This window comes from Pseudorasbora parva, chromosome 16 (assembly GCF_024679245.1).
Source record: "Pseudorasbora parva isolate DD20220531a chromosome 16, ASM2467924v1, whole genome shotgun sequence".
Classification (NCBI taxonomy): Eukaryota; Metazoa; Chordata; class Actinopteri; order Cypriniformes; family Gobionidae; genus Pseudorasbora; species Pseudorasbora parva.
In genome coordinates, this window is record NC_090187.1 from 10,039,887 (window position 1) to 10,060,733 (window position 20,847).

The following is a 20,847-nucleotide window of genomic DNA, read 5'->3' on the forward strand; positions in this document are numbered from 1 at the left end:
GGAGGTCAGAATCTGTTCGTGTGTGAATGTATGCAGGAGCGCATGCGCTCTTGAATGCGGGGGCTATGAGTGTGTGATTTGTGTGTGTGTGTAAGAGAGCTGGAGTGTGTGTGGGTGGATGAGCATTCTCCTCTCAAGTCTCAACTGAGGTATTTGACTGTTGCAGTCACACAGCAAGAAGTCATAATTTTGCATGTTACACCTTTTGGACAGTTTTTTACTCCTTAATATGATATATAGATTTTTACGTCTGACATTCCTAGCTTGACACTTGAAAAAATAACCACATTTTATATATTTAAGAATATTATCTACTATCATTAACCAATCACAGACTGTTATTTATCTTAGATCTATTATAATTTATATTTAAAAAAATATATTTTGATATAGGTTTGTTTTATCATTTGAAACTAATCTATTTGTCATGAGATGTTTTGAGTGAAATATTGTGCTATCTTTTTTTTAACCCTGTTTGATAATTTGCTATATAATGCAATGAAAGTCATACATTTCTAATGAATCTCAATTACATATACCGTATATTACATATGAAAACCATTTATTTTTTCTTCCAAAGTTAATGTTTTTCCATTTTAATGTATATTATTTTTTTTGTTCCTGAAATTGTAGTAATCTAATTAATTGGTATTATGAAACATACAATGTATTAAAAGTTTAACAACATTTCCCCAAATTCAGTTTTTTCATTTAGATTTTTCTTGTTTAATTAAATGTTAATAATCCAAAAGCATATCTAATTAACTGAATTCATACAATTTTAACAACTAAATAATGTATTGTATTTTATTTTTACAGTAATAGTGCCCTATGAAATATTTTATTTTATTTCATTGTATTTTTTTTGTTATAAATAGTTGTCTTTAAATGGATTTATGATTTAAAACAAATTTGTTATGAATGAGGTAATCAAATGAAGGCTTAAATCATTAACAATTGAATTAATATTTTAAAATGTAATCAAATAAAAAAGTAAACAAATTTATGTGTATATATATATATACACACACATACACATATATATACACATATATATACACATATATATATATATATATATATATATATATATATATATATATATATATATAATATATATATATATATATATATAAAAATTGAACCTGTTGACTATATGAATAAATGTCCCTGGGTTTATTGTACATGATTTATGATATCTTGCTCTGAATTATTCAAAAGGAACCGGTGTTTGTTTTCAGAACTTCAACATTCTACAATTTTGAAATATTTTCTTTTCCACCAACAGCCATATTACACAACTTTAGATGTAATCTAACTTTAGATGTAATGTTTGTAATTTTTTTAATACAAAATATAATATCTTTCTCCCCGTCTAATGCAGTTTTTGTTGCAGTTTTGTGTTTGGAGTTTGGTTGTGATTTAACGGTCTCTGTCCTGTGCTTTAGTCCGTTCTACAGCGAGGACTTCTACTTCGAAATTCCGCGCCCATTCCAATGCCTGTCCTTCTGCGTGTACGCCAAGAGCATGTTCCAAATAAGGGATCTACCTGTAGGTCAGTATCTTTCGCCCTTGTTTTGTGTCATGTACAAGACTAATACACAGTGTACACTGTGTACATGTCAACTAAAGCTTGCGTACGTGTGTTTGTAGGGAAAGTAGCCATCAGGAAGGAAGATCTATACAAGTACTGTGGGAAAGAGAACTGGTTTCACTTACAACCCGTGGATCCACACTCAGAAGTTCAGGTGAGTGCTCAGTTATCATTCAGCACACAAACACACACCCAACCGAGCAATACATTGAATACACATCCTTACTTCCCTTCTGTGGTTTGTCCCCAGCTGTGGTTTGGGCCAATCAGGCGAGTTTATGATTGCTCATTGCCTTGCTGTACCCAATTAAATCAATGTATGATTAGTCAGCTCTTATATGTGGCCCAAAGATTTGAAAGCAGATGCAGACTCAACTCCACATCCTGTTTTTGTGTTTGGTAAATGCACAAATCTGTTTTGTACACAAGTATGATTCACTATTCAGCAGAACCGGGGGTGTGGATTTACTGTGTCAGAAGCAAAAAGTGTTTACTTAAAAGAACTTGTTTTTTGTTAAAAAAAAAAAAAAACACCATGAAGGGCGATTTCAGTTTGCCAACCAAGGAAATTAAACTTAGCAGTCAGGATTTGCACGTGTTTTTACATTTGCATGTATATTGATAACATCGGTTTAATTGAAAATTGTGAGTATTTTGAATACTTGCAATATATTTGCGATTGGTTGATGTAATTAAGTGGCATTGTGAATACTATAAACATTTTATTGGCATATCCAAATGCTAGTTTAGTGATCTTTCCTGCTTTACACCTTGCACAATGATATTTTAGTAGTGATACTTGAATCCCTCACAGACAAGGCTTAAAGTGGTACTTCAGCGCTGGGAAGATGAATCTGTATTTAAACTGGGTCATTAATGTAGTAAAAATGTGAAATTATTTTTGAATTTATTGCCTTCTGAGAAGAGACTCATTCTGAGTCTCATGGGGAAGAAAGACAACAATTCCCAGAATGCTTCTCTGCCCTGTGAGGCCACTCCCAAAGCCACCGCTACTGAATCACTGGATTACTGTGACTGAGTTGGAGAACAGACACTACAATTAAATTCTGAACGTGTCTGTTCAATATAACTTTGCACAATCATTTAAATATACGCCAGAGTTTCTACTGATACAAAGGCATATGCTAATCGCTGAAGTAACCCTTTAAGCTAGTCCCAGACTAAAGTGGAAGTTTGAGCTGTTTTAACTGAAAGCGACTTACATTGAGAACAATGGCACTGACATATTTTAAGATATGTTTCAAGATGCACACAATTAATGTTTTTTTCTAAGACATGCTTATAAAAGGTACTTTAAATGTCTTGAACTAAGGCCTAATCCTGGCTTAATTTAAGCCCTGTCTGTGAAACCGGGCCTAAAACTGGAATACTACATGACATGCTCAGATATTTGCCAGTCAAGAGCAGATAATAAAAGTAGCTAAAAATAGTGCAGATTTTGGGCAGTCGTTGTTGACAGATTTCACAGAAAATCGTGGGCACCGACTCTTTTACAACTGGAAAATTTCTCCTGTACCAAAAGTAAATTAACCGAACATGTGTAACAAATTAGCTGCAATATTTGACTCAAGAGCACAGATAAAACAGCTGACTGCACCATTCACCTCGAAAGCTTGGGACATACTCTGCAAGAACAAAGAAATTAGTTTGTTTTCTCGAGGTGGAAAGAACAAGAACAAAGTTTGTTCTGGCCAGTACATTCCATAGTTCACAAGAAAAGCAGGTGCCGATCATCTGCGTTTCTCCGCATTAACCCCGCCTACTTTAAATGTATGACCAATCACACAATAGTTCTCGGATACCCGCAAGAAATAGGTTCTGCTCAGGCGATGTGTCGAGAACAAGCTGCGAGAACTCCCAAACTAGGGCTGCGAGAACAAAATTGAGAATTTTTTTTTCTGTTCTTGCGGAGTATGTTGCAGCCTTAAGAGTACGTTACATTATAACAATGAATCTACTAAAAACAGCCCATGATTTACTCAGCCTCAAGCCAGGTATATATGAAATTCTTCTTTCAGATTAATAAAATTGGAGTTATATTAAAAAACTCCCGGCTAATCCCAACTTTATGATGGCAGTGTTTGTTGCTCTGTTTTTGAAGTACATAAACTGCATCTGTCTGTCCTATAACTGCTCCTCACGGCTCCCAGGAGTTCATAAAGGCCTTCTGAAGCAAATCGATGTGTTTGTAAAGTAAGGGCGTTTTTACACCTGAAAGTCCGCACCAAGGTCCGAACCAAAGTTCGTGTTTTGATATATCGTATACATTTGGTTAGTTTTGGTTTGCTTTCACATTGCAGTTATGTCAGCACACCAAAGAACTTTACATGATGCACTTGCGTCCTGTCCTCATCATCTATAGCCCCGTTTCCACCACAGGAACTTTACCCAGGAACTAGGAACTTTGGGTGGTACTTCGTGTGTTTAGACCGCAGGAACCAGGGTATAAATGAAGTTCCGGGTAAATATTTCCCCCTCCAAACGGCCCTGCTCGCGGGGTAGTACTTTTTCAAAGTTCAGGAACTTTCGAGGGCGGGACTTGGGCGCTGAACATGCTGATTGGTTGAGCTCGCAGCATTTAGGTTCAACTCGGCATTTTTAAAAGTCTTACACGCCGCGCTCATGTTGACAAGAGAGGAAAGTTAATTTTTCTGAGGGGTTAACTTTTTATTTCGTAAGTTATAAGATAATGAAGATAATGTTGGAGTAATGACACAGCGTATATTGCCCCAGGCAGTTTTTACTTTAACTGCGCCTGACAGAAGAATTATTATTTTTTCTGAGATGATTATTTAAACAAATAAATAGCTTATAATAACTAAATCCACTAAATCTTTCAATCGGTACACACAAAAATGATTACTGTCCGCTAGGGCTGTCATTTTTGAAAAAAAATCTAATTCGAACGGATATCAAATATCAAGCAAGGCATTCGAATATATTCAATTATCTACAACGCCGTCATCTCCAGCAGCTGGAATGTGTTTACGGATGCCATAGCAACTCTCAACGGCCACCAGGACTTTACGGTTTTATAAAAGCTATTCATTTGTTGTAAAGTGTAATAATCATCTCAGAAAAAATTAATTCTAATGTCAGGCGCAGAAGAAGTTGATTGTTTGCTTACATAGGCTTAGGGACAGTGGCCCTCATTTATCAAAAGTGCGTACACCAAATTTCCAGCGTACACCTTGCGTACACCCAAACCCACAGTGACTTTGAGATTTATCAATATGGACGTTGGCGTACGGCACGCTCAAATCCTACGCCAGCTCAGGAGGTGGTGTACGCACGTTTGAGTTAGTGGGAAAATGCGCAGAAAAGCAATTCCTAACACTACAAAACGCACTGACAAGATATGCTATATGGCCCACTGTTAAAAACCACAAAAACAACATTCATAGTTTATTTTTGTGCAACATGAACGTCAATGTTTAATTTTTGTGACTTTACCAAAGCGTTTGATTTGTAGGCATATGTATTCCTCCAGTCGCGAGCCTGTGCGCTTTATCTGACGTTTCAGGCCCGCCTGGCCCAGCAGCTGCACACGGACTGGGACTAAAATAATTCAGACTGACAAAATAATAAAAATGACCTTCTTCTTTTAAATAATAATAAAATCAATAAAAACGACATTCTTCTTCTAAATAACAAGCGTCATTAAGAATAATAATCATAATAATAAAAAGAAGAATCTTACAAATTGTCAAGTAATTATTAATGTGAATGAATCTTACTCCACATCACATCATCATCACTATTGTACACCCCAATACATGTGCCGTGATACGAAATTAAATGCTAATTTTTTCAAAACGTGCTGTAAAATAATGCATTGTGATGGTAATTTATCATCCAAACAGCTATTTAAACTGCTGGAGTGCGCTTCTCAACCTCCACACTATTAACAGTACTCGTTATTTGTGTCCATATTTTGTTTTTGTAGGTGCCTTTAATTCCACTCTTTAAACTCCCAAATAAAACAATTTCGGGTTTTTTTCCACTTCCCTGGTGATCTCGATGGGCGCGCGTCTCAATCATCTCAATATCGCAGTGATCAGGGAGTCAGCCCATTGACTTATGTCCTAATCAGTGCCCTGACTAGTGGACTAGTGAGATGATTGAGCGCGCCCGATCTCCACGTCGGAGAAGTTTCGCTTCTTTGCCGTCTTCTGTTTGTCCATGGCGTAAAATGAGGGCGTGGGGGAGGCGGAGACTTGAATATATAGGGGCGTGTTATTCTAATGACGATCGTTTTCAGCCGCCGCATTTATCAAGGGCAAGTATTGCGTACACCTGGATAGCAGAGGTACGCACAGCTTCATAAATCAGGCGGTGAGAGGAGTGTAAGCATAATCTTACGCCAACATATACACCAGTTTCTACGCAAGATTGATAAATGAGGGCCAGTGTCATTATGCCAACATTATCTTCATAACTTCTTATGAAATAAAAAGATTATCCCTCAGAAAAATGTATTTTCCTCTCTTGTCAACATGCTTGGTGCATGAGCACGACGTGTGCTCTTCAGTGGGGCGCGCGCTGTTGTCACATAAGGACGCACACTCAAAAGTAATCCGGTCAGGTCATTTACATGGTGAAATGTTTCGTTTGATCGATTCATGAAAAGATTTATCCACCCATCTCAAAACGATTACAATTTCATTCAGTTTGGGCATTTTTATTACGATTGAGGTGTTTATATGGAGCATTTTCCTTCAGATTGGACTTTTAAACTTATTACAGTGCTCCATGTAAACGCACCGACAGTAAAAAAAAAAAAAAAAGCGCTACATGGCACTTTACAAACCGGATAGTTTATTTATAGTTCGATTACGGATATTTCACGTCATCTTCGAATGCATATTCGAATATCGAATAAAAAGTGACAGCCCTTGTCCGTCACTGGCTTGGAGGAACAGTCGCGTGCAGTCCTACATCACCGGACTAATTTGCCTAATCTTCTCGGAACTTTATCGCGGTCGAAACGCAGACAGCTGCAGGTCTGGGGGGGAGAAAAGTTCCCGTAAAAAAGTTCCTGGTACAAATTGTTCCGGGTAATTTTGGTGGAAACGGGGCTTATGTGGGCGGCATCTTAACATTTATTGGTTTGTTAGCGGACGTGCGTCTGACGTCAGTGTGTTGTTAATTCAGCAGGTAACTTTGACAAGAATGAATAAGCAGACGCATATCGTCGTTGCCAATACTGTTAATATTATGGGATTACTATCTGCAGCACCAACTATACTCGAGGCTAGTTCCTCAAATGAACGTCCTCGTTGTGCAAACATTTTATCGGCGCAGACAGGAGAGGAGAAGATAGGCTTTTTAGCCAAACAATGTATTTTGTTTTATAGTTATGTTTAAATATTATAATGTTATTTTTAAATATCACCTAGGCTATATTGATTATGAAACGTGCACAGATGTGCAATATATGTCAAAGACATCGGGACAGAAATGATTTTGACCACTTCATTAAGTTTTGTTTTGTAGAAAGCTTTGTATAAATTGTATTTTAATATTAATAATTGTTTTATCATTTGCCTGAATTTAATAAATAAGCTTTAATAAATAATATAGCAGACAAACCGTGACGGAACGATCATTTGCGTTGCACATGAACTGGAGTGGTCTCATAAATAAACCGAAACTCAGCATACAGGCTACTTCTCACAGACATTAGAAATATATATATAAATAGTCAAGCAGAGCACACTGTTCACGCGAGCTGACTACACAAGCAAGTGGTTCTGTTTAAAATGCTGTGCTCTCCATCACTGCATGTGCTCTGAGTTTAATTTGTGTTTTTTCACTAATCCTACCAACGAATTTACCGTAAATGGTCTGAAAGTCCGAACTATACAGAAAATGCTTTCACACAAGAAACGAACCGAACCTTTGTTCAGTTTGGTCCGGACCGAGACTACCTCTTTTCGTCTGACCAAATTTTGTCTGTTTGGTCCGGGCCGTGGTCCGAGGGAGGTTTCACACCTGTAATTTTGGGTCGTACCAAACTGAAAAGTCAGAAAATCCGGACCAAACAAGGTAGGTGTGAAAGCACCCCAAATGATCTAGCTTCCGGTCCAATCGCCTTCCGTATTCTGCAAATGCTTGCGCTATGTCATTGCACACCAGTTACACTCGTCAGACGTAGCGTTAGCATTTTAAACTGCAAACTATAATTTTTCCATGAGTTGAATACGGAAAGTTGTCGGCCGGAATAGATCAAATGAAATCGGATTCAGGGAATTGTCATTTTTCATATATTAAAATATATATTTTTAAATGACTGTTTATTACAGTGTATTGTTATATAATAAAGGTTATTCATACATTTAGTAAAAAACTAACAAAATGTTTAACTTGATATTTTTACTGTATTGCAATTCTTGCATCAAATTTGATCTGCCTAGAAAAAGTTGCAGTTTGGTTGACTTTTTTAATAATCAAAAACATCCTCATGGCTATTTTCACACGCAACAAAACCCATAGATATCTAAATATTATTAAAATGCTGAAAAATATTGATAGGCTCTTGATAACACTAGAGTTTAAATGTTGCCGTTACAACAGTGGTTAAACACTGTGGTTTGTGTCTTTTACCCTGAGGACGAGAAAAAGGTGGGTGGCTGTTCCGTCCGATAACGTTCAGAGCCACCCTGGACTGGCTGAAATCACCATCTCAGTGATCAGAAAAAAAAACGTTATTTATATTTACACCAAACAAGTTATTTGTTTCCAGACTTTTCACATACTTTATTAAATTTGCGTATAACATATTGTAGGTGTACTGTTTCTTGCAAATAGATCTTCACTCAACACTTGAGACAGTTATATGGCAAGATTCTATGAATAGTTTTTGGGGGCATTTCATATTGCATAAAGAAATATATTTTTTAAATAGTAGTATCTGTCTGCTTTGTACATCTGTTAACGTTAAATTATTGGTGTGTTCACTGTGTAATTTTTTAAAGGAACTTGCACAAAATGTTGCGTAGGAGTATGTGGGCGTTTTTATGTTGTTTTTTTCTTCTCTATCTTTCTCCCTCCCTGTCCTTTCCTCTCCTCTGTTTGCACTCTTTCTCATTCCGACATTATCAGCCTCAACAAATTTGAGTTGCTGAATAGGTTATTTCAACATATATCATATTATATCATAAACATGTCCATCATGATAAAAGTCCAGACACTAAATGTTTCTGAAGTTTATATTTAGTGCCATGGCCCTCAAAACACAGCTGTGTGTGTGTGTGTGTGTGTGTGTGTGTGTGTGTGTGTGTGTGTGTGTGTGTGTGTGTGTGTGTGTGTGTGTGTGTGTGTGTGTGTGTGTGTGTGTGTGTGTGTGTGTGTGTGTGTGTGTGTGTGTGTAGTTGTGGCGGGGGGTATTGGTCTTGTTGTTTTATTTAAATGAATTAAATGTATTAAAGGATTAAAAGTATTGAAGGGAATAAAGAAAAAGAAATAAGAACGGTAAAAGTTCCAGTTCTATTGTAGTAATAAAGTAAACTATTTGCTATTAATATATTTTCACATATTCACTCTTATTTTTTCCTGCCTAATATGTAAAAATGCAAAATGTTTCTTGTCACGTCCAATTCCAGAATGATTATGTAAATAATGTCATATTGTCAATTTAAAATTGTGAAATTTCAAGCAGTAAAAAAGTAGTTTGCATCACTTGATATTACTGTTGGTCACTGAAAGTCTTATCGTAAAACAGTTATCAAATATTAAATGTTTATCTATTTACATCTTACGACACACTCTATATTTCCCTGCTATAACCAACCCCAGCCCAGCCTTCTTTGATTTGATTGGCCATTTCATTCTGACAGTGACAAGCACTGTTAGACTGCTGAGGCAGACCAACCAACAAACTAGCAATAAACAGACCAGTGTGTAATAGAGTACAGCAGAGCAGCGTCAGTTATTTGATTGCCACAAATATCGATCTTAATTCAGTATAAATTCATATGTATATTATAGCCTACTGGTAGCCTTTTTAAGCACTAGCTATTTAAAAATGTTCTTGGGTTAAATTATATTTGCTCGCATTCATTAATAGTCACTTGTGTGTGCATGTATAAGTATCTAATATTAGGATGTACGGTATTAACGTTTTAAAGATAATAAGAAATCTAGTGTTTGACCATGTCTTAATATGTATTCAAATGCAAAACCTAAATATAAGCACTTATTATCAGCAATACATTTGAGCAACTAGACTAGCTATATTTGTATTTATTAAAGAGCCATACAGGCATTTAGTGGGTAATGGCATTACAAATGAAAATTATTATTTTTCCAGCCACGAAATGACTCTAATTTGCCTCTTTGCATTGGAATTCTCTATTTAACCCTAATTACTACACTAATTGTAATAAAAATATTAGAAGAAAAATATTTTAAGTGGTCATTAATGGACCATTAAATTAATGGTCATTAAATAGCATTTAGTACCAGAAGATCTCCTCAAAATATTCAATAAATATTATTAAACTAAGATATAGAATGTTTATTTAATTGAAAAAAAAAAAGAAAAAAGATAAGGTGTATGGTTACATTCGGCCACCAATGAGTATGAGTGTGAGTATGACCAATCAGTAAGGAATATCTGAGGGCTAAATACAAGAAAAACATTATCTCCATCACTCTCCATAATAAAAAGATACTTTAAATATGGTTGACGTAATAATCGATGCACACTATGCTGTACTGTTTACCAAACATTGCTGCAAATACCTGTGTAGTGAATACCTTTTACGTAAAAGCTGTTGTCTGTCCGCTTAAACCATTAAAATGTATTGACACAGCGCTGGTTTCTTTGGAACTATTGAGACCGGGAGATGAACGCATGTCGCAACTCTGTTTTTCAACGGATCTGGCTGTCATGCCACATTAAGTGCGCCAAAATGCTATTTGTTGTGTGAATTTCATATTAAAACCAAAAAAAGAAATGCGTGCGAGAGACGTGTGAGTTAGTGATAGAGAGGCGGAGGGAGAGCAGGGAAAGGAAATGCAGCTGTGTGCGTGTGTGTTGGAAACACTCTATACTGTTTGTACCAAATAAAAATCATTTTTATGGAGAGTCGCAGAGTCCCCCCCATGAATGTGTTGTTGAATATGTGTTTTATAAATACCTTGAATAAAGCTTAATTGCATCTGTGTTGGATATTGTGACATAAGTCTTTTTATTTTGACAGGGGAAGGTTCATTTAGAGATGAAACTGAATGAACTGATCACAGAGAATGGATCCGTCTGCCAACAGCTTGTGGTTCAGTAAGTGATCCCTGTCAGTGCATATGTTTTGTGTGTTTGATTTGTGCTACTTCTGTAACGTTACATGCTTCAATATGAAATTGGATATCGATATCGAGGTCAAGGTTTGGCTAGTCCTTATCCCCTGCTGGCAGAAGTCTTAACTGGCCTTTCTCCATTGATGGCCAGTCATATGTAACTGTTAGGTTAGGTTAGGTTAGGTTAGGTTACTTTTATTGTACCCGTAGGTAAATTTGTTTTACAGTGCAATGACTATGGCATCCAATACAAAAAACAAAAACACAACACAGAATACTCCACAACACATAAGGACAAAAAAAACAAAAACAAAAAAACAATGAATCATAAAACCCTAGTACAATATTTCTAAGAACCACCTCTACATTTGTTAATCATGCTAATCGCATTTGGTATGAAGCTGCTCTTATATCTTTTTGTTCTACACCTTGGGACTTTATACCTCCTCGCAGACGGCAATAACTGAAACTCACTGTGCAGGGGATGAGAGTCGTCATGTAAGATTGAGAAGGCCATCCTTTGTAACTGTTTGGTATACAGGGATGCCACTCCTGGTTTGGACTCACCTATCAAACGGCCAGACCATTTTACTATCTGATCTAACTGATTTTTTGCCTTTAAGGATATCTGACCATACCATACTACAGTGGAGAAGGACAACACAGATTCAATAAAAGCATGATAAAACATTTTCATTATTGTTCGGTCAATATTAAACACAGATAATTTCCTTAGGCAATACAAACGCTGGTGCCCCTTTTTGCAAAGAGCCTCACAGTTCTTTTCAAAATTTAGTTTCTCATCAATAATAGTCCCAAGGTATTTGTATGATTGTACATACTCTATTGTTTGGCCTTTAATTGAGGTTGATTTACTCGGATGATTACTTTTCCTCAAATCAATGATCATGTCCTTGGTCTTTGATATATTAAGCTGTAAGTAAGATTCCTCACACCAATTGACAAAGTCATCAATAATTGGGCCATGTGAGGTCTCATTCTCTTTAAGTAAACTCAAAATAACTGAGTCATCCGCATACTTTATAATAATTCTATCATCATACATGCTTTGACACATATTTGTATATAAAATAAATAAAATTGGAGATAGCACACATCCTTGAGGAGATCCTGTAGAGGAACTCCTCTGTTCAGATAAGACACCATTTACTCTGACTCTCTGTGTTCTGTTAATTAAGAAATCCAAAATCCAACCCATCAAATTTTTGCTTAACACAAACTGATCTAAAAGCCTCTTGATTAAAATGTGTGGTTGGATTGTATTAAAAGCTGAAGAAAAATCAACAAATAAAAGTCTAGCATGGGTCCTCTGGCCATCCAAATGTCCTAATAGCAAATTTAGCATTGCGACTGTAGCGTCATGTACTCCTCTGTGAGGTCTATATGCAAACTGCATAGGGTCCAATTTATGTTCGGTCACCCTTAGGATCTCTGACCGCACTAATTTCTCACTAACTGTGTATTCTGAATTGATTATTTTATGTATTTACAATTTGAACTCTTTTTGTAAACAGCATATAGAGCTCCAGACGCCACGTCATGTGACCCTTTCTGTTTACAGCGCCACATTGGCAGGCAGGGGCAGCCGGGAGCGAATTTGAAATTAATGACCAGTTTCAGGGCAACAGAGTTTACTGTGCTCTTTAATTCAAATTACATAGACCTGTACATAGCAAAACCTAATAGATTAAACCTAACAGATTCCTATAATGCCCCCGGGGTACTTTTCACATGTATGGATAAAGGAACGGATGGCTTTCCTGTCAGGACACCTGTTGCACCAGCTGCGCGCAAGTTACAACTAGCATAGTTTTTACGTAAATGGGCGCTAAGTTACAAGTTATGCACAACTAAATCTTTTTGCCTTCCACCATTAAGTTCAAATCTACATACAAACTAAATATTTACGGAAGCCTCAGATCATGAGTAACATTAACTGATAGAATAAAATAGCAGGCAGACTGAACGGCGTCAATAAGCTCTTGTTTTACATGACTTAAATTCTTTAGAATTAAATGATAATGCTGACATACCCTCACCTAAAGGATTATTAGGAACACCATACTAATACTGTGTTTGACCCACTTCCATCTTCAGAACTGCCTTAATTATACGTGGCATTGATTCAACAAGGTGCTGAAAGCATTCTTTAGAAATGTTGGCCCATATTGATAGGATAGCATCTTGCAGTTGATGGAGATTTTTGGGATGCACATCCAGGGCACGAAGCTCCCGTTCCACCACATCCCAAAGATGCTCTATTGGGTTGAGATCTGGGGACTGTGGGGGCCATTTTAGTACAGTTTGTGACATGGTGCATTATCCTGCTGGAAGTAGGCATCAGAGGATGGGTACATGGTGGTCATAAAGGGATGGACATGGTCAGAAACAATGCTTAGGTAGGCTGTGGCATTTAAACAATGCCCAATTGGCACTAAGGGGTCTAAAATGTGCCCCACACCATTACACCACCACCACCAGCCTGCACAGTGGTAACAAGCCATGGTGGATCCATGCTTTCATTTTGTTTACACCAAATTCTGACTCTACCATCTGAATATCTCAACAGAAATCGAGACTCATCAGACCAGGCAACATTTTTCCAGTCTTCAACTGTCCAATTTTGGTGAGCTCGTGCAAATTGTAGCCTCTTTTTCCTATTTGTAGTGGAGATAAGTGGTACCCAGTGGGGTCTTCTGCTGTTGTATCCCGTCTGCCTCAAGGTTGTGCGTGTTGTGGCTTCACAAATGCTTTGCTGCATACCTCGGTTGTAATGAGTGGTTATTTCAGTCAAAGTTGCTCTTCTATCAGCTTGAATCAGTCGGACCTTTCTCCTCTGACCTCTAGCATCAACAAGGCATTTTCACCCACAGGACTGCCGCATACTGGATGTTTTTCCCTTTTCACACCATTCTTTGTAAACCCTAGATATGGTTGTGCGTGAAAATCCCAGTAACTGAGCAGATTGTGAAATACTCAGATCAGCCCGCCTGGCACCAACAACCATACCAAGCATAAATCACCTTTCTTTCCCATTCTGACAATCAGTTTGGAGTTCAGGAGATTGTCTTGACCAGGACCACACCCCTAAATGGATTGAAGCAACTGCCATGTGATTGGTTGATTAGATAATTTAATTAATGAGAAATTGAACAGGTGTTCCTAATAATCATTTAGGTGAATATAGAGGGAAGGCACGTGATGTCAACGTTAGCTGGAGCGACTGCGATTACGCTCTACTGAGTGGCAAAAAGACTGAAGACTCAGAGGCAGCATTGGTTTACACCGTGAATGCAGCAAAAACGCACAAAACCAGGCCCGGCGCCAGAGGGGGGGTAGGGGGAGGCTTGTCCACGGACCCCATGGACATCGCTGTTCCGAGCTTGAGACGGACTTGATAATAGCGTGTAATTTTCTCACTCACCTTGCTGCTTCTGCTTTAAGTGGGAAACGCTGCCCATAACTCCTGGTCTAGGATCTGTAATCCTCCGTAAGAATTCGTAATAATAGCATGTTATTAGCGAAAAGGAGCTAGCAAATGATCCAGTGTGTATCTGTATTTGCACTCGTCAAATAATTACATTTCCAACGTGTTTTCGATTCGTCGAGTAATGTTGCCAATCACAGACATGTTTGTAGATATTTACAACGGAATTGGCCAATCACAGGGGTTGAACTTGGAATCCACTCACCGCTCGAGTGTTTGACCGGGTGCTGAGTTCAGTTAACACGTGCGTCTCTATAAATGCAGACATTGTGAAAATAAGAGATTCATTGTATACCGGCTTCACTGCAGAAATCTGTGAGATTGCATTTATTGATTGAGTGAAAGCTTTTAGTGATTATAAAGGGAGACTCTTTGTGTGCTTTCTGGGCAATATAATTATTATTTATTTTTTATTAATAAATCATATTCAGAATTTGAATAAAACTTTTGTTTTCCATTCGTGACAAGCGGCCACATACACACTTCAATACACTGACCCATCCACATACAGGTCCTTCTCAAAATATTGGCATATGTGATAAAAGTTCATTATTTTCCATAATGATACAAATTAAACTTTCATATATTTTAGATTTATTGTACACCAACTGAAATATTTCAGGTCTTTTATTGTGTTAATACTGATGATTTTGGCATACAGCTCATGAAAACCTCAAAAAATTAGTATATTTCATCCGACCAATAAAAGAAAAGTGTTTTTAATACAAAAAAGTCAACCTTCAAATAATTATGTTCAGTTAGGCACTCAATACTTGGTCAGGAATCCTTTTGCAGACTCTGGCACCTTGATTTCCGAATGACATGCAAAATTTGCTTTCATCCGAAAAAAGTACTTTGGACCACTGAGCAACAGTCCAGTGCTGCTTCTCTGTAGCCCAAAAGTGGCTTGACCTGGGGAATGCGGCACCTGTAGCCCATTTCCTGCACACGCCTGTGCACAGTGGCTCTGGATGTTTCTACTCCAGACTCAGTCCAAAGTGACATCGAGGCATTCCCTCTATCTATCTATCTATCTATCTATCTATCTATCTATCTATCTATCTATCTATCTATCTATCTATCTATCTATCTATCTATCTATCTATCTATCTATCTATCTATCTATCTATCTATCTATCTATCTATCTATCTATCTATCTATCTATCTAATATATTTATATATCAATCATTTATATATATCATTTTTGCAGCAGAGACATTTTCTTATAAGATTAATTGTTTATCCAATTGCAGTTAATAAAAAAAAAAAAAAAAAAAAAGTTTTCCTACCTAATCGTGCAACACTTACTAAATAAGATGAAAGATGTTATGTTTTCCTGCATGTCATGTGACCATTTACCAACATCATGCGAATGTGTTGTTAAATTAAGTTATATATAATAATAACTGAATCTCAGGGGGTACTTTAAACAATATTTAAAGTCAAAGTGTTTTTCTGGAAGAAAAAAAGATTGGGAATCTCTGATCTAGATAACAGGGGGGAGGTTTGTCAGTGTGCGTAATTAATAGCATGAATTTTTCTTTATTTGTGTATATTTTCTATATTGTGCTTTCTTTGTACTTTACATTAATTACAATGTTCTGTATGCATTCTGTGACTTGTGGACAAATGAACTTGTGTCATCTGGGATGGTGAAAATACCTGAGAAGTTCGCGTTCACACCACTACAGGGTGTGTGTGTTTTCTTTAATGGTGTGAAAAATGGTTTGACTCAATAGAGAGTTGCTGACGTGCATCTCTGTGCTTAATGTTGGCCATCGCTGTTCATTCACACTCTCCCACAGAGCAGGTTGACGAAAGAGGAAGCGATGCCGTGATGGCAGGAAGTCGCACTGCGCTGTTTCTGTGGTTTTGTTTTGCCGTCACACTGCTTTTTTTTTCTTTCATGCTTTCTCCCTCTCTGTCGTTCTTTCTCACCTTCCTTCACCGCTTCATGGCTGTCACCATGACAACTACAAGTGTGAATTACTTCTTCGTCTTGGATGGCAGTGCTTCTGCTTTCACCCTTCTTATCTGACACTTTCATTTATGCACATTCTTCTTTCATCCTCTCATCCTCTCATTCATTAATATTTTAACTTGTGACGTCGAGGAACTTCTGACAGCTCCACATGATTGACAATAAGAGTGGCTGAGAGAGTTTCGGGCCTCTTCAGCGAGCTGCTACATTGGCACTATATAATACATTTGTCGACCATGTGCCTTGCAAATGCAAACAATTGGTTTTATGGTTGCATGTATTGAACATTATTGTAAATTATTCTGGTTTACATGTCACCAATAATGTTGTCTAACTAACTAATATAGATAACATTTTATACATTTTTTGATAATGACTCATAATGGAGTCCAAGTGAATACTCCATTCATTTTCTCCATAGGAAAATAGATTTTTAACGATAATTTAAAAACCTTTACTGTGAGCTCTGAGGTTGTTAATTGATGGTATTTGCTTCTGTTGAAGCCACCTGCCCACATTATTACAACTTTTAAAATAACTGTGTTTAACAGCAGCATTTGTGTGATAAACTATTCATGATTACTCATGAATTACTTGTGATGCTGTGTGGATGATTCCACCTATCAGAGAGATCTCTTTAGCCCCGCCCACTCCCATGAAGCACTGCGAATGACGTAATCCAGTCAATCTCCCTACACCTGTCTTACATTTCTCTAATTTTTAAATACTTTCTTGCTTCTAATAAAAGTTTGTAGTAATATGATTAGTACTGTCAAATCAATGAATCACGATTAATTGCATCTGACATAAGTTGTAAGTATATACCCTCTATGTATGTATGCATGCATGTAATAAACTTTTATGTTCGATGCGATTTAATCCTGATTTAACAGCACTAGTTATGATTGACCTTGTAGCTCATTGTCTTGGTTTATGGCTTATTATAACCCTATAATGAACACTTTTGAAATCCCAATGGGAGAAATTAATGGAAAAATATTTGTGGAACCAACGGCGCTGAAAACGTGGGCAGGCACGGCTGCACTCTATAGTCATAACATGTCCAAAAAATTTGTTTTTTGTTGTTGTTTTTTTGGCACCTTGTGTCTTTGTTTTCCAGCAAAGTGTGTGTATGGATTACTCATGTTAAAGTTGTATTTTTGTACTCTCTGATATTATTGCAAATTGCAAGAACCTAGGGTGTGTACGATATCAAATACTTCCATACTATATAGGGTACTTCCCTATATATAACAGGATAATATGTCTAAAAACATAGTATTCAAAAAACAGTTGGCGAAATGACCTACTTCTGCTGAGATTCTGAAATGCGCATTTTTAATAGACACTACTATCCCGTCAGTAAAATCAGTAGGCCTCAGGAGAGTCGAGATGTGAATGGCGATGTGAAAGTGATGCAATTGATGCCTTAGGTCACGTGACGGTGACAAGATGGGGGATGTAGTACCTATGAATTACATTCATACTACACACATTCATATATAGAAAATAATTTAAACAATTAAACAAACACCTATAATTTTGTGACAAAATGTAGATATGTATGATGTAGTAAAATTTCAGTAATATGTATACACTGCCTTTTAAAAGTTTTGGGTCAGCAAGATTTTTTAATGTTTTTGCTGCATTTATTTGTTCAAAAATCACAGTAAAAATAGTAATATTGTGAAATATCACAATTTAAAATATAATTTTTATGTATTTTTATATATTTTAAAATGTTATTTATCCCTGTGATCATCATTACTTCAGTCTTCAGTCCCGTTTGATCCTTATATTACGTTCTAATATGATGATTTGCTGCTCATGAAACATTTCTTAATATTATTTATTAATGTTGATGACAGTTTTGCTGCTTAATGATTTATTGAAAACCATGATACATTTTTTTTAAAGATTCATTGATGAATAGAAAGTTCAAAAAAACAGCAGTTGCTTGAAATTTAAAACCTTTGTAACACTGTAAATGTCTATAAACTTTTTTATCAATTTAATGAATCCTTGCTGAATTAACATATATTATTCTTATATAAAAAATAAAATAAAATGACATTCTGCAGTTCTGGCCAGAATGTGGAACATGACATAAATTGACCCTGCTTTTTTATTAATAGGTGATCATGTTAATTGTGAATGATTTTGCGATATTTGTGCTTTTAATCTCAAGGGAAAGGGTCAAATAGTTTATTATGCATTATTTATAATAGCCTAATTTGGTAGCCTAATTATCTTGGAAATGTGTCAACCAAGTAAAATTGATTAAGAAAGCTTTTTGATGTTGATTTGAATGGTGTGTTGTTTAATCACAGCATGGACAGAGCTTTCTGCTGTTTGATATTTACTGTTACTTTCCATATTTTCAATAACACATGTGTGTGTGTATGTTGCAGGATAATTGCGTGTCAGGGTTTGCCATTGATAAGTGGCCAGAACTGTGACCCGTACGCCACAGTAGCGCTTGTAGGGCCCGCCAGGTAGGTTTACAAACATTTCAAGTCATATTTAAGATGCCTTAAAATCACATGGTTTACTGTAAAAGATCAGAAGTTTACATAAAACCTTATGGTTTCTAATGAAGTACTAAAAACATTCAAAATGTAGTATTGTGATTGTTTCTAAATCAGTCAGTCGGAAGACAGCTTTGGCCTCTGTCACCGATCTTGGCAGAAATGAGTACACAACATCCGCTCTGATTCAATAATAACATCCTGCTCTCTGTCTTTCTGTTTTTCTCTCTCTCAGGTCTGACCAGAAAAAAACTAAAGTGAAGAAGAAAACCAGCGACCCTCAGTTTGAGGAGACCTTTCATTTTGAGGTATAGCCTCATCCATTCATTGAGTAATAGTTAATGAATGTTGTAGCCTGACGTGGTCATACTCAGTTCTAGTCAGAATATGAGTCTTAAAGAGCTCCAACGGGCTGTAAATATGGGGCGTTTCTACTGAACTAGGAAAGACATCAATTTGATAGACCTACCACCAGTCAGAGCAATGAAGCGACGCATAGCGTTAGTTGCCAGATGTCAACAGAACTCCACTGTGTTGCCAAGTCTGCGTTTTTTTCGTGGGTTGTTTTCCATGTCCGCGGGTATAAGCGACCTCATTTATGTGATATATAGACCCAGGAATGCGAATAGCAGGCAACCTTGCCAAAATAACACACATTTTACCCCTCAAATGCAATTTTTTTTGCAATAAACCATCTTTGCCAGTGTTATTATAAAACAAATTTAATGATACACAGTTATTTAGCAACATGATCTTCATTTCTGAGAGAAATAGTGAAGGTGAATGCATATACGAACAAGTTCTCCGTTTAGGATTAGAACAAATTCAACCCAAGCCCCTTTGATGACGTGCATGATTACGTTACTGTTTATCATCTGTCCATCATCGTCTAAAGCCCGCCCTGATCATTTCATTGGTCCGTTTCTGTTCAGGCATAATTACTCCTCTATGGATCGAGTCCAGACCGAACTGCCCAAGCTCAAATGTTGTGGGCGGGCTGAGTTCGGCTGGCATCCAGGCTATGAATATTGGTTTTGTGAGACTAAATTACGATTCTTAAAGTGATAGTTCACCCAAAAATGAAAATTTGATGTTTATATGCTTACCCCCAGGGCATCCAAGATGTAGGTGTGTTTGCTTCTTCAGTAGAACACAAATTAAGATTTTTAACTCAACCGTTGCTTGTATAATGCATGTCAATGGGGTGTAATTCTATGAGAGTAAAAAACACACACAAATCCATATATTAAACCCTGCAGCTCGTGGCGACACATTGATGTCTTTTATTAAGTATTTAGTGTTTTATTTTATTTTACATTAAGTATTTTATTTTTTTACCTCATATCAAATGAATCTCATCTAGTATTCCCAACGATATTACTTCTGCCGAAGTAGGTCAAAATTTCGGTGTGATCATAGATGTATATATAGATTCCTCATTAGTGTCTGCGCGGATCTGTCAAATGAGGCATCAACATAAATATATCTATGATCGCGCCAGTATTTTGATCTTCTTCGGCGGAAATAATGTCACTAGGGAATACTAGATGAGATTCTTTTGATATGAGGTAAAAAACATAAATACTGTTCGGTTTCTCGCAGAAACCATTTGCTTCATGTCTAAAGACATCAATGTGTCGCCACAAGCTGCAGGGTTTATTATGGATTCGTATGTCTGTGTTTTTTACCCTCACAAAATTACACCCGTTGACATGCATTATACAAGCAATGATTAGAGTTAGAAATCTTCCTTTGTGTTCTACTGAAGAAACAAACACACCTACATCTTGGATACCCTGGGGGTAAGCAGATAAACATCACATTTTTGGGTGAACTATCCCTTTAACCCCCCTAAATGAAAGTTACCTTGTCATTAATTTTGACTTGTCAATAAACATGTCAGAGTTATGATTT

The 20,847-nt window shown here is 36.7% G+C and overlaps 1 protein-coding gene across 1 annotated transcript in view; it reads left to right on the top strand.

Annotated features, from left to right (window-relative positions):
* The window catches only part of rasa2 (RAS p21 protein activator 2), a 66,033-nt gene that overhangs the window by 18,556 nt on the left and 26,630 nt on the right, over positions 1-20,847 (top strand). Inside the window, exons 3-7 of the mRNA XM_067419455.1 lie at positions 1,449-1,555; positions 1,654-1,748; positions 10,822-10,898; positions 18,817-18,900; positions 19,169-19,241. Coding sequence (XP_067275556.1) covers positions 1,449-1,555; positions 1,654-1,748; positions 10,822-10,898; positions 18,817-18,900; positions 19,169-19,241 — 436 coding nt within the window. The remainder of the gene's footprint in view (positions 1-1,448; positions 1,556-1,653; positions 1,749-10,821; positions 10,899-18,816; positions 18,901-19,168; positions 19,242-20,847) is intronic.